Here is a 13,096-nt window from a genome sequence, read left to right on the forward strand (position 1 = left end):
CTAAATAAGATTAAAATAGATAAATCTCTGGGTCCGGATGGCATACACCCACGAGTACTAAGAGAGCTAAGTAATGTAATAGATAAGCCATTATTTCTTATTTTTAGGGACTCTATAGCGACGGGTAGGGTTGAGCGAAACGGGTCGTTCATTTTCATAAGTCGCCGACTTTTGGCAAAGTCGGCGTCTCATGAAACCCGACCCGATCCCTGTGTGGGGTCGGCCATGCGGTACGCGATCTTGGCGCCAAAGTCGCGTTTCGTATGACGCGATTAGCGCCATTTTTTCAGCCAATGAATGAGCGTGGGCAGAGATATTAAAAAAAAAAATAATAATAATATCTTCACTGGGTGTCGTGTTTCGGCCGAAACCCGACTTTTCACTGTGGTCGGCAGATTTCACTCGACTCGACTTTTAAGACAGTCGGGTTTCACAAAACCCGACTCGACCCTAAAAAACTAAAGGTCGCTCAACCCTAGCGACGGGGTCTGTTCCGCAGGACTGGCGCATAGCAAATGTGGTGCCAATATTCAAAAAGGGCTCTAAAAGTGAACCTGGAAATTATAGGCGAGTAAGTCTAACCTCTACTGTTGGTAAAATATTTGAAGGGTTTCTGAAGGATGTTATTCTGGATTATCTCAATGAGAATAACTGTTTAACTCCATATCAGCATGGGTTTATGAGAAATCGCTCCTGTCAAACCAATCTAATCAGTTTTTATGAAGAGGTAAGCTATAGGCTGGACCACGGTGAGTCATTGGACGTGGTATATCTCGATTTTTACAAAGCATTTGATACCGTGCTGCACAAGAGGTTAGTACACAAAATGAGAATGCTTGGTCTGGGGGAAAATGTGTGTAAATGGATTAGTAACTGGCTTAGTGATAGAAAGCAGAGGGTGGTTATAAATGGTATAGTCTCTAACTGGGTCGCTGTGACCAGTGGGGACCGCAGGGGTCGGTATTGGGACCTGTTCTCTTCAACATATTCATTAATGATCTGGTAGAAGGTTTACACAGTAAAATATTGATATTTGCAGTCGATACAAAACTATGTAAAGCAGTTAATACAAGAGAAGATAGTATTCTGCTACAGATGGATCTGTGTTGTGAATTTACCTTTTGGCTCCCTCTAGTGGCTACTAGTGATTTGACTCTGGGTATGTCATTCATCCCTTGCATTCTCACCTGGGTCGTTAGGTCAGGGGTGTTGCTATATAAGCTCCCTGGACCTTCAGTTCAATGCCTGGCAACGTTGATATCAGAGCTAATCTGTAGTGCTCTTGTCTACTGATCCTGGTTCCTGCTTGATTAAGCTAAGTCTGCTTTCTTGCTTTTTGCTATTTGTTTTGGTTTGCATTTTTGTCCAGCTTGTATATAATCTGTTTCCTGACCTTGCTGGAAGCTCTAGGGTGGCTGGTGTTCTCCTCCCGGGCCGTTAGACGGTTCGGGGGTTCTTGAATCTCCAGCGTGGATTTTGATAGGGTTTTTGTTGACCATATAAGTTATCTTACTACATTCTGCTATTAGTAAGTGGGCCTCTCTTTGCTAAAATCTAGTTCATCTCTGTGTTTGTCATTTCCTCTTACCTCACCGTTATTATTTGTGGGGGGCTACTATCCGACTTTTGGGGTCTATTCTCTGGAGGCAAGAGAGGTCTTTGTTTTCCTCTTCTAGGGGTAGTTAGTCCTCCGGCTGGCGCGAGACATCTAGCGACCAACGTAGGCATGTTCCCCGGCTACTGCTAGTGTTGGCGTTAGGAGTAGATATATGGTCAACCCAGTTACCACTGCCCTATGAGCTGGATTTTTGTACGTCGCAGACTTACTTGTTTCTCTGAGACCCTCGCCATTGGGGTCATAACAGATCTGGATAAGTTGGAAACTTGGGCTGAAAGGTGGCAGATGAGGTTCAACAATGATAAATGTAAGGTTATACACATGGGAAGATGGAATCAATATCACCATTACACACTGAACGGGAAACCACTGGGTAAATCTGACAGGTAGAAGGACTTGGGGATCCCAGTTAATGATAAACTTACCTGGAGCAGCCAGTGCCAGGCAGCAGCTGCCAAGGCAAACAGGATCATGGGGTGCATTAAAAGAGGTCTGGATACACATGTTGAGAGCATTATACTGCCTCTGTACAAATCCCTAGTTAGACCGCACATGGAGTACTGTGTCCAGTTTTGGGCACCGGTGCTCAGGAAGGATATAATGGAACTAGAGAGCGTACAAAGGAGGGCAACAAAATTAATAAAGGGGATGGGAGAACTACAATACCCAGATAGATTAGCGAAATTAGGATTATTTAGTCTAGAAAAAAGATGACTGAGGGGCGATCTAATAACCATGTATAAGTATATAAGGGGCCAATACAAATATCTCGCTGAGGATCTGTTTATACCAAGGAAGGTGACGGTCACAAGGGGGCATTCTTTGCGTCTGGAGGAAAGAAGGTTTTTCCACCAACATAGAAGAGGATTCTTTACTGTTAGGGCAGTGAGAATCTGGAATTGCTTGCCTGAGGAGGTGGTGATGGCGAACTCAGTCGAGGGGTTCAAGAGAGGCCTGGATGTCTTCCTGGAGCAGAACAGTATTGTATCATACAATTATTAGGTTCTGTAGAAGGACGTAGATCTGGGGATTTATTATGATGGAATATAGGCTGAACTGGATGGACAAATATCTTTTTTCGGCCTTACTAACTATGTTACTATGTTACTATGATACAGACCCCTTGGGTAATTTTTGGAAACATTTGCACATTGTGCAATGGTGAAACTTGTACCCCATATCTCTACCTCTTGTAATAACTGTTAAATGCATTGTGAGGTCCCATCACAGTGTCTTTCAGCGTGTATGATACAGACCCCTTGGGTTTACTTTTGGAAACCTTTGTACATTGTGCAAAGGTCAAATTTCTGCTCTCAATCTCTTTATATTCTATTATTAAATTCTTTTTATTGTGTTACCCTTCTCACGAACACTAAGAGTGTCTGGAAGCCTGAGGTTGATTTTTGGGTCTGCACTTGGACATTTTGGTACATGAATGCATTAATATGCTCCACACAATACTTTAGGTTTCAGCCTTACACAGAATAATAATATGAGCAATGAAACATGCTCTATATACAGTACACACCAAAAGTTTGGACACACCTTCTCATTTAAAGATTTTTCTGTATTTTCATGACTATGAAAATTGTACATTCGCACTGAAGGCATCAAAACTATGAATTAACACATGTGGAATTATATACTTAACAAAAAAGTGTGAAACAACTGAAATTATGTCTTATATTCTAGGTTCTTTAAAGTAGCCACCTTTTGCATTGATTACTACTTTGCTCACTTTTGGCATTCTCTTGATGAGCTTCAAGAGGTAGTCACCGGGATTGGTCTTCCAACAATCTTGAAGGAGTTCCCAGAGATGCTTAGCACTTGTTGGCCCTTTTTACTTCACTCTGCGGTCCAGCTCACCCCAAACCATCTCAATTGGGTTCAGGTCTGGTGACTGTGGAGGCCAGGTCATCTGGCGTAGCATCCCATCACTCTCCTTCTTGGTCAAATAGCCCTTACACAGCCTGGAGGTGTGTTTGGGGTCATTGTCCTGTCGAAAAATAAATGATGGTCCAACTAAATGCAAACCTGATGGAACAGCATGCCACTGCAAGATGCTGTGGCAGCCATGCTGGTTCAGTATACCTTCAATTTTGTATTCAATTTTGAATAAATTCCCAACAGTGTCACCAGCAAAGCACCCTCACACCTCTCCCTTCATGCTTCACGGTGGGAACCAGGCACGTAGAGTCCATCCGTTCACCTTTTCTGTGTTGCACTCATCAGACCAAAGCATAGATTTCCAGTGGTCTAATGTTCATTCCTTGTGTTCTTTAGTCCAAACAAGTCTCTTCTGCTTGTTGCCTGTCCTTAGCAGTGATTTCCTAGCAGATATTTTACCATGAAGGCCTGCTGCACAAAGTCTCCTTTTAACAGTTGTTGTAGAGATGTGTCTGCTGCTAAAACTCTGTGTGGCATTGACCTGCTTTCTAATCTGAGTTGCTGTTAACCTGCGATTTCTGAGGCTGGTGACTTGGATAAACTTATCCTCAGAAGCAGAGGTGACTCTTGGTCTTCCTTTCCTGGGGTGGTCCTCAGGTGAGCCAGTTTTTTTTTGTAGCGCTTGATGGTTTTTGTCACTGCACTCGGGGACACTTTCAAAGTTTTCCCAATTTTTCGGACTGACTGACCTTCATTTCTTAAAGTAATAATACAAATTCTAACAGTCTATTCAGTAGGACTATCAGCTGTGTATCCACCAGACTTCTGCACAACACAACTGATGGTCCCAATCCCATTTATAAGGCAAAAAATCCCACTTATTAAACCTGACAGGGCACATCTGTGAATTGAAAACCATTCGGTGACTACCTCTTGAAGCTCATCAAGAGAATGCCAAGAGTGTGCAAAGCTACTTTGAAGAACCTAGAACATAAGACATAATTTCAGTTGTTTCACACTTTTTTGTTAAGTATATAATTCCACATGTGTTAATTCATAGTTTTGATGCCTTCAGTGTAAATGTACAATTTTCATAGTCATGAAAATACAGAAAAATCTTTAAATGAGAAGATATGTCCAAACTTTTGGTCTGTACTGTATATATGCTGCTAGTTCAAAAATCTTACCCACACATCCCTTTATAAAGGGAATTTCAACATAATACCTCTGTTAATATATGTCACATACTGTTCATATACGCCCTGTAGGTGGGGGCAGAATGCCTGGGTACAAAATATGTGTCTGACGGTGAAACCGCTGGCCTTTCCCCTGTGTTACATCATTCCCACTCTGCTGTCCAGGAAGGAGGCACTGAGGCCTTCAGCCCACAACCTGCATTTGCACAGACACAACAGTCAGCAACCACATCCAGTTTGTTGTCCCAGTGCGGAGTTCAGTTGCCCCTTGTCGGCATATATATCTGTTCACAAATTTTTAGTTAGATAGGACATACATATTCGTGAACACTTTACATTGTACGGTGCTGGACAATCCAGCTCCTAATTGAGACGTCTGTCTCTTTATTAAACTGTCACTTCATTTACATTTTCTAAAACTAGGTCCTTACAAAAAATGGTTGTGGGGTATTGCCCAGTTTCTGTACATTTTAAGCATGTCTTAGAGACTGGGTTAATACGCTCCACAGACCTATTTAGGTCGCAGCCTTATACATATTGGAACATGGTCAAACTAAATCCTTTACCTGAGCTCTGTAGCACTGCCTGTCACCTGAGTAATACACTCCACAGACCTCGTCATTCTCTGGGACATATCCGATAATTACTAGTGTTGAGCGATACCGTCCGATACTTGAAAGTATCGGTATCGGAAAGTATCGGCCGATACCGGCAAAGTATCGGATCTAATCCGATACCGATACCCGATACCAATACAAGTCAATGGGACTCAAGTATCGGACGGTATTCCTGATGGTTCCCAGGGTCTGAAGGAGAGGAAACTCTCCTTCAGGCTCTGGGAACCATATTAATGTGTAAAATAAAGAATTAAAATAAAAAATATTGCTATACCCACCTCACCGAGGGAACCGGCAGCGTTGTTTGCTTAAAATGCGCGCTTTTCCTTCCTTCCGTGACGTCACGGCTTCTGATTGGTCGCGTGCCGCCATGTGGCCGCGACGCGACCAATCACAGCAAGCCGTGACGTAATTTTCAGGTCCTTCTAGGCATTCAGTATTTTAAAATTACGTTCCGGCTTTGTGATTGGTCGCGTCGCGGTCACATGGGCGACGCGACCAATCACAAGCCGTGACGTCACGGGAGGCAGGAGACGCGCGCATTTTAAAATGCGCGCGTGTCCAGCCTCCCGTGACGTCACGGCTTGTGATTGGTCGCGTCGCCCATGTGACCGCGACGCGACCAATCACAAGCCGGAACGTAATTTTAAAATCCTGAAGGACCTGAAATTACGTCACGGCTTGCTGTGATTGGTTGCGTCGCGGCCACATGGGCGACGCGACCAATCACAAGCCGTGACGTCACGGGAGGCTGGACACGCGCGCATTTTAAAATGCGCGCGTCTCCTGCCTCCCGTGACGTCACGGCTTGTGATTGGTCGCGTCGCCCATGTGACCACGACGCGACCAATCACAAAGCCGGAACGTAATTTTAAAATACTGAATGCCTAGAAGGACCTGAAAATTACGTCACGGCTTGCTGTGATTGGTCGCGTCGCGGCCACATGGGCGGCACGCGACCAATCAGAAGCCGTGACGTCACGGAAGGAAGGAAAAGCGCGCATATTAAGCAAACAACGCTGCCGGTTCCCTCGGTGAGGTGAGTATAGCAATATTTTTTATTTTAATTCTTTCTTTTACACATTAATGTTGTTTGGATACCGATACCCGATACCACAAAAGTATCGGATCTCGGTATCGGAATTCCGATACAGCAAATATCGGCCAATACCCGATACTTGCGGTATCGGAATGCTCAACACTAGTAATTACTCCATTGTTGCTCAAAACCATTGCAAAAGGTATATTCTGCATGGTTGGGTTGTTTCCAGAAGTGTGTAGGCTTGTGCAAATTGGTCAATGGCACGCCTGTCTATTTCACTTGAGGAGGCTGCTTCCAAGTAAAATCAGGCTTGTACATGTTCCTGACATGGGTTTCAGGCCTGACAGACTGACAATAGAGGCCCTCACTTGCATGTAATCAGAATTTAATTTAAGTGGTTTTGGAGTCTGGTTGAATCCAATTTCCTGACATTAATCATACAGTTCTCCCAAATCCTGTATTATATTCACCTTACAGGAGCTTTACCCGCTATGACAGTTGTTGTTCCATTGGGATCTGGTGGCAACAATGAACTGTTGAGTTTACAAAATGTAGGTTTTATGGCACCTGGTGACCCTCTGAAAATGTTAATTGGGTGTCGCACAATGACATGGCTGTGGACATGGTGGTGGTGGCGGGCGATGTCCAAAATTCAAATGGACATGTTTGAGATGGCATTGTAAAGGGATGGGGAATATGGATTCCACTATATTGCTAACTATTTGGCATGAGGGAAGGACCTCACAAATGTAAGAGAATGAGTTCTCCCAAATGTATGATACAGGGCCACCTGAGGGCCTTTACTAAACTCAGGTTTCCCAGCACCTGCTGGCACCCTGCAAATTGTAAGTGAAGGCTGCATAATACTAATAATAATGTACTTATGAAGGAAAAAATGTTTCTTACCATTTTCCCCTTTAAAAAATGTTGGTTTGCTTTGGTAGGTCTTTTGAAAAATTCATAGAACTGTCGCAAAAGTCTATCAACATTATTCCCAGATATCATATGTGAGTCAGAAAGGAATGCAGGCATCTTTTCCATGATGTTCACATTTAGTTTTAGCTCTTTCCCATCCATTTCAGCTTTTTTCCCATGAACCCAGAACTGTTTGTTGGGTCCAGCAGAAAAAAATTTGGCTTTCCCATTGACTTGCATTGGATTTGTTATTTGGTACAAATACACTGTTATTAGAATAATTTGTGCCGATTTTCCAGAATCTGAATATTTCACTATTCGATCATCACTACTAATCGTAAAGCTTTACAGAATTTTTTAGGGGTTGCTAATTGTTATTGTCAGTTCATAAATAATGTTTGTCATAGTCAAAACTCTTACCTATATGACCAATAGAGGTACTGATATTTCATCTTCATCTATTGAGGCTGTTGATGCTTTGCCGCCCTCAAGACAGGTTTCTCTAAAGCTTTCTGCCGTCAGTCATCCTGTCAGGATTTCTGTTGTCCTTTTACAGTTTGACCACTAGTGGCTGCTATCAGTAACCTTGATAATTGTGCCCACAGGCCCGCCCTGAAGCACAAACATGTTCCTCATCATAGAGACAGAGATTGAGAGATAGACTCTTTGTTCTTCAGGGCAGCCTATTGGCAGGTCTTTCCTTAGATCCTTTGGCTTAGGGTACCGTCTCACAGTGGCACTTTGGTCACTACGACGGCACGATCCGTGACGCTCCAGCGTCGCTCCATTATCGCTCCAGCGTCATAGACTGCGGTCACACTTCGCAATGCACGGCGCTGGAGCGATAATTTCATGACGTATTTGCGATGTGGAAGCCATTGGTTACTGTGCGCACATCGTATACAATATCGTGCACACCTTTGTTACACGATGCGATCATGCCGCCACAGCGGGACACTTGACGACGAAAGAAAGTTTCAAACGATCTGCTACGACGTACGATTCTCAGCGGGGTCCCTGATCGCAGTAGCGTGTCAGACACAGCGAGATCGTAAGTATATCGCTGGAACGTCACGGATCGTGCCTTCGTAGCGACCAAAGTGCCACTGTGAGACAGTACCCTAAGAGAAGGAAGATAAGACTCTGCCTACAGTCAAGCCCCAGAGTATGAGCATGTCATTGACTGAAGACTTCTAACACAGAGTACACAAGAACTAAAAGACAAATTTCTTCACTCAAGGTATCATTTTAATCAGTTTAACACTGCCAATCTGACAATGCCTGTAGTTTACTTAGCAAAATCCTGCTGACAGGTTTACTTTTTTAAAAAAATGAACAAAAAATGTTTGTAGGTCCCCCACAGTTCTCTTAAGCAGCAGAGGGAAAATCAATGGCTGAGGGCTGATGTTATTTTTCTGGCAAGAAGAGCATAACAAACTCCATTAGTGAAGAAGTTATTCAATACAAATTTAATGTATCTTATTATCTAATGGGGTCTCTAAAGACCCCAGTGCGTTATAAATGTAATATGTAAAAAAAAGTAATATGTAAAAAATTAAAAATACATAATCTCACTCTGAGCTCACCTTTCGGGCCCCTATGCTACTCACTCCTTGTGTTCCTCACCTCATCTTCTGATTCCCCACCAGTTGCATTGGATTCTTTGGGCCTTTAACACTGTGCCATACTTCCTGCTGTTATTGCACCCAGTAGGGCTCTGCACATGCAAGTGGGGGATTAATAGCATCATGACATAATGACGTGCAACAAGACCTTTCTGCTTGCGTGTGCAGAGCCATCCCAGACACCAAGTCCAGCACAGTGTGAGAGGCCCGAAGATTCCAATGCAAGCGATGGGGGATCATAAGATGTGACATTGACCGAACAGGTGGAGGTGAGTGGTGGAGGGGCCAAAGAGATCCAGGGAGAGGTTAGCAGTTTTCTTTTTTTAACAACCTTTTCATGGCCCTTTACGTTCTGAAAAATTGTGCCCATCCGCTACCAATTTGCTGAATGTTCACCAAAGCGAATTACAAAAAAAACTGCATTTTGCCGAATGTGGATTTTTGTAAAATTCAAGTTGGATTCAATTCCACTTGAATTTATTTCCTCATCTGTAGTAAGCAGTGATCAAACAAGCAATTTTTATTTAGTCATGTAAACAAAAAGGCAGTAATACGTTTGAAAATTACTAACCAAAATACTGCCCATAAAAAAGATTTTTATTGTTAAAATGTGAATAATTTCAGTCCTGTAAATATACAAAATCAGACAACACATATAGATGGAGAATATTAAAATGTGAACTACAATTTGTGTATCTTTAAAATCACTGACAGAAGGCGCAGCAGCAGTAAAAAATCTTTTGTGTAAAAAAATTATGATAATTCACAAATATCAGATAAAAGTATGTAAAATGATAGTTACAATCAATATTGAAATTTACTGTATACTAAAAAAAAGGTATAGGATAGTAGAGATCAATTTGCCATGGTTTTCTCTCAATATGATTTGTGTGAATCTAGAAAAGTGGTGGCCATCTTACCAAGCTTAAAAGGGTTTAAGAAAATAAAGTAAAACAATAATTCTCACTAGAGAAGAGTGAATCTTTTGAATACTAAATTTGACAGGTTTGTGATATTATTCCCATTACAATATGATGCATAAGTTCGATTTCCTACTACTGCTCTAGTCATTCTCTATGGGGTCAAGAGCAGCTCTCGTAAGCCCAATAAGGAGTTCATGGAGAGGTGCTCGTGTATACACATTACAGATCTATTCTAAAGAGGATAGACGTGCCCTGTTCTGCTATTGGGTGTGGTTCCCAGTGATTGGACTCCACCCAATTAATACATTCTAATTGTTGACTCACTTGGAGAGAGACTGGGAGAGCGGCTCGATTCTCTCCTGTAACCTCTTGCCCAGAGAGTTCCAGGCTTCACTAAGGACACCGGTGACATTTTACATATTTTAATGACCTGAAATGGTCCTCTCAATATTCATAGTTTGGGTGCAATGTAGTATCATTATACATGTATATTCCTTATCAGGTGGCTATAAGTGCATTGGACTTCCATTTAAAATAATACAATGTTTTAATAGATCTTTAAAATTGTATCAATGATGCTGCTTATTTCTTAATTATAACAATTACTTTAGCTTCTGTGTCCCATTCTGCTAAGGGATGTGGTTCCCAGTGGCTGAAGCCCACTAATTAATAAATTATCACTTAATCTGATAAATTGTTTTCACAGGAGAACCCTTTTTAAGGTTTTTCAATGTACTGTAGGTGACAAAGTGTTCACACACGAGGAATAGCACACATCTTATAGGGCATTGGACCGGCTATGTATGCAACCGCATGAGTCAGGTCTAGTGTAGTCCCAGGAGGAGCCTTAAACGTGAAGTTCTTCAGCAGTCTCGTGAAGAATATGAAAAGCTCCATTTTAGCCAAGTTTTCTCCAGCGCAACTTCTCTTACCTACAGCAATGGAATATGTGGAAAAGGATAAAAAGTTTATATAGTTCCATGGCTGAAGCAAAAGATACTATATCATTTCAAAATAGGCTGTTATAACAAAATTGTAAGTCATCGATTCCAATCTGAGAATTGTCAACTCAACATTTAGATACGGAGACACAACCATCCTCACCTCACACAGATTCTCCAAAATGAAGAAACTGTCCCCATTCAGATTCTTGCATTTTCCCAAAGCATAACCCACATAAATCATAAATGTGCCCTCATGGTACAGCCTCATAGGGAGAAGATTTAAACAACATTTCTATTAATTTAGTGAATGCGATGATGGAGAAATGTTCTTATTTGCTCTCATCTCTCCTACAAAGAGCTAAAAGAATAACTCACCGGCTGAAAAAGGTATGAACGCTTCTTTCCTTACAAAATTTCCACTGGAATCCATAAAGTGTTCTGGGTAGAACTCGTCGGCTTTTACAAAGTGATTCTTATCATAAAGTACTGAGGTCAGCAGTGGGATCACCTGGATTCCCTGAAAGGTTCAACATTTGCATAAGTCATATTCAATTGGGATCCTCCCTCCTTAGGCTTTATTTATTTAAAGGGAATTTGTCAACAAGCTTTTGCTACCTCATCTGAGAGCAGGATAATGTAGGCAGAGACCTTAAATCCAAATACACACTTAGTTTACTGGGTTCAGAGGTTCTGACATAATCAGAGTTAAGTGTGAAGCAGAGCTGAGAAAGCTGCCCTCACCCCCACCACAGCTAACCCCACCTCCACCACGGTCAGTATTTACATTGCCTATTGACATGTGACCTTATCACAGGAGGGGCGTAGTCAGGCCAGTACTCACACTATCAGTTAATCACAGCAATGATAATGTTGTGATAGAAACCTTCACTATAAGCAAACCAAAGCACACTGCCTGATAAGTGACACATCATTGAAATCTGTGTTTTTACCCCTATCTCGTACTGTCTTCAGATTACCGAGCAAAAACCTGCTGACAGATTCCTATTAAGGCTGGTAATGCAACAGAATAAGTTTAGTAAAAAAAATGAATACATTAAAAATAAATGTTTTATTTTTCGTTAAATATAATATTTTATTGTTCACAAATTTCAAAATGGATTACAAAGCATAATTTAAACCAAGCAGCACTTGGCCTAAGAATATCATAACAAAGCAAAAAAATGAGGGTTGGTTTGGGTTGAAAAAAACTATATGTCAAAAGAACTTATTCCCCCCCCACACACACACATATCAATGTGAAAAGAAAAATGAAAAGTGTATGGGCCTCAGAATGTGGCAGAAAAAAAAATATATATATACAGTTGTGGCCAAAAGTATTGACTCCCCTGCAATTCTGTCAGATAATACTCAGTTTCTTCCTGAAAATGATTGCAAACACAAATTGTTTGTTATTATTATCTTCATTTAATTTGTCTTAAATGAAAAAACACAAAAGAGAATGAAGCAAAAAGCAAAACATTGATCATTTCACACAAAACTCCAAAAATGGGCCAGACAAAAGTATTGGCACCCTCAGCCTAATACTTGGTTGCACAACCTTTATCCAAAATAACTGCGACCAACCGCTTCCGGTAACATCAATGAGTTTCTTACAATGCTCTGCTGGAATTTTAGACCATTCTTCTTTGGCAAACTGCTCCAGGTCCCTGATATTTGAAGGGTGCCTTCTCCAAACTGCCATTTTTAGATCTCTCCCCAGATGTTCTATGGGATTCAGGTCTGGACTCATTGCTGGCCACCTTAGAAGTCTCCAGTGCTTTCTCTAAAACCATTTTCTAGTGCTTTTTGAAGTGTGTTTTGGGTCATTGTCCTGCTGGAAGACCCATGATCTCTGAGGGAGACCCAGCTTTCTCACACTGGGCTCTACATTATGCTGCAAAATTTGTTGGTAGTCTTCAGACTTCATAAGCCATGCACATGGTCAAGCAGTCCAGTGCCAGAGGCAGCAAAGCAACCCCAAAACGTCAGGGAACCTCCACCAATTTTGACTGTAGGGACCGTGTTCTTTTCTTTGAATGCCTCTTTTTTTCTCCTGTAAACTCTATGTTGATGCCTTTGCCCAAAAAGCTCTACTTTTGTCTCATCTGACCAAAGAAAATTCTTCCAAAACGTTTTAGGCTTTTTCAGGTAAGTTTTGGCAAACTCCAGCCTGGCTTTTTTATGTCTCGGGGTAAGAAGTGGGGTCTTCCTGGGTCTCCTACCATACAGTCCCTTTTCATTCAGACACCGATGGATAGTACGGGTTGACACTGTTGTACCCTCGGACTGCAGGGCAGCTTGAACTTGTTTGGATGTTAGTCGAGGTTCT

At 41.8% G+C, this 13,096-nt stretch overlaps 1 protein-coding gene across 1 annotated transcript in view; it reads right to left on the reverse strand.

The window, feature by feature from the left end:
• Positions 1-8,508: 8,508 nt before the first annotated feature.
• The window catches only part of LOC143808691 (cytochrome P450 2K1-like), a 1,051,026-nt gene continuing 1,046,438 nt past the window's right edge, over positions 8,509-13,096 (reverse strand). The window contains exons 9-10 of the mRNA XM_077291609.1: positions 11,143-11,284; positions 8,509-10,755 (exon numbers count right to left, since the gene is read on the reverse strand). Of these exons, the coding sequence (XP_077147724.1) occupies positions 10,577-10,755; positions 11,143-11,284 (321 nt within the window). The 3' untranslated portion in view covers positions 8,509-10,576. The remainder of the gene's footprint in view (positions 10,756-11,142; positions 11,285-13,096) is intronic.

This window comes from Ranitomeya variabilis, chromosome 2 (genome assembly GCF_051348905.1).
Source record: "Ranitomeya variabilis isolate aRanVar5 chromosome 2, aRanVar5.hap1, whole genome shotgun sequence".
NCBI lineage: Eukaryota > Metazoa > Chordata > Amphibia > Anura > Dendrobatidae > Ranitomeya > Ranitomeya variabilis.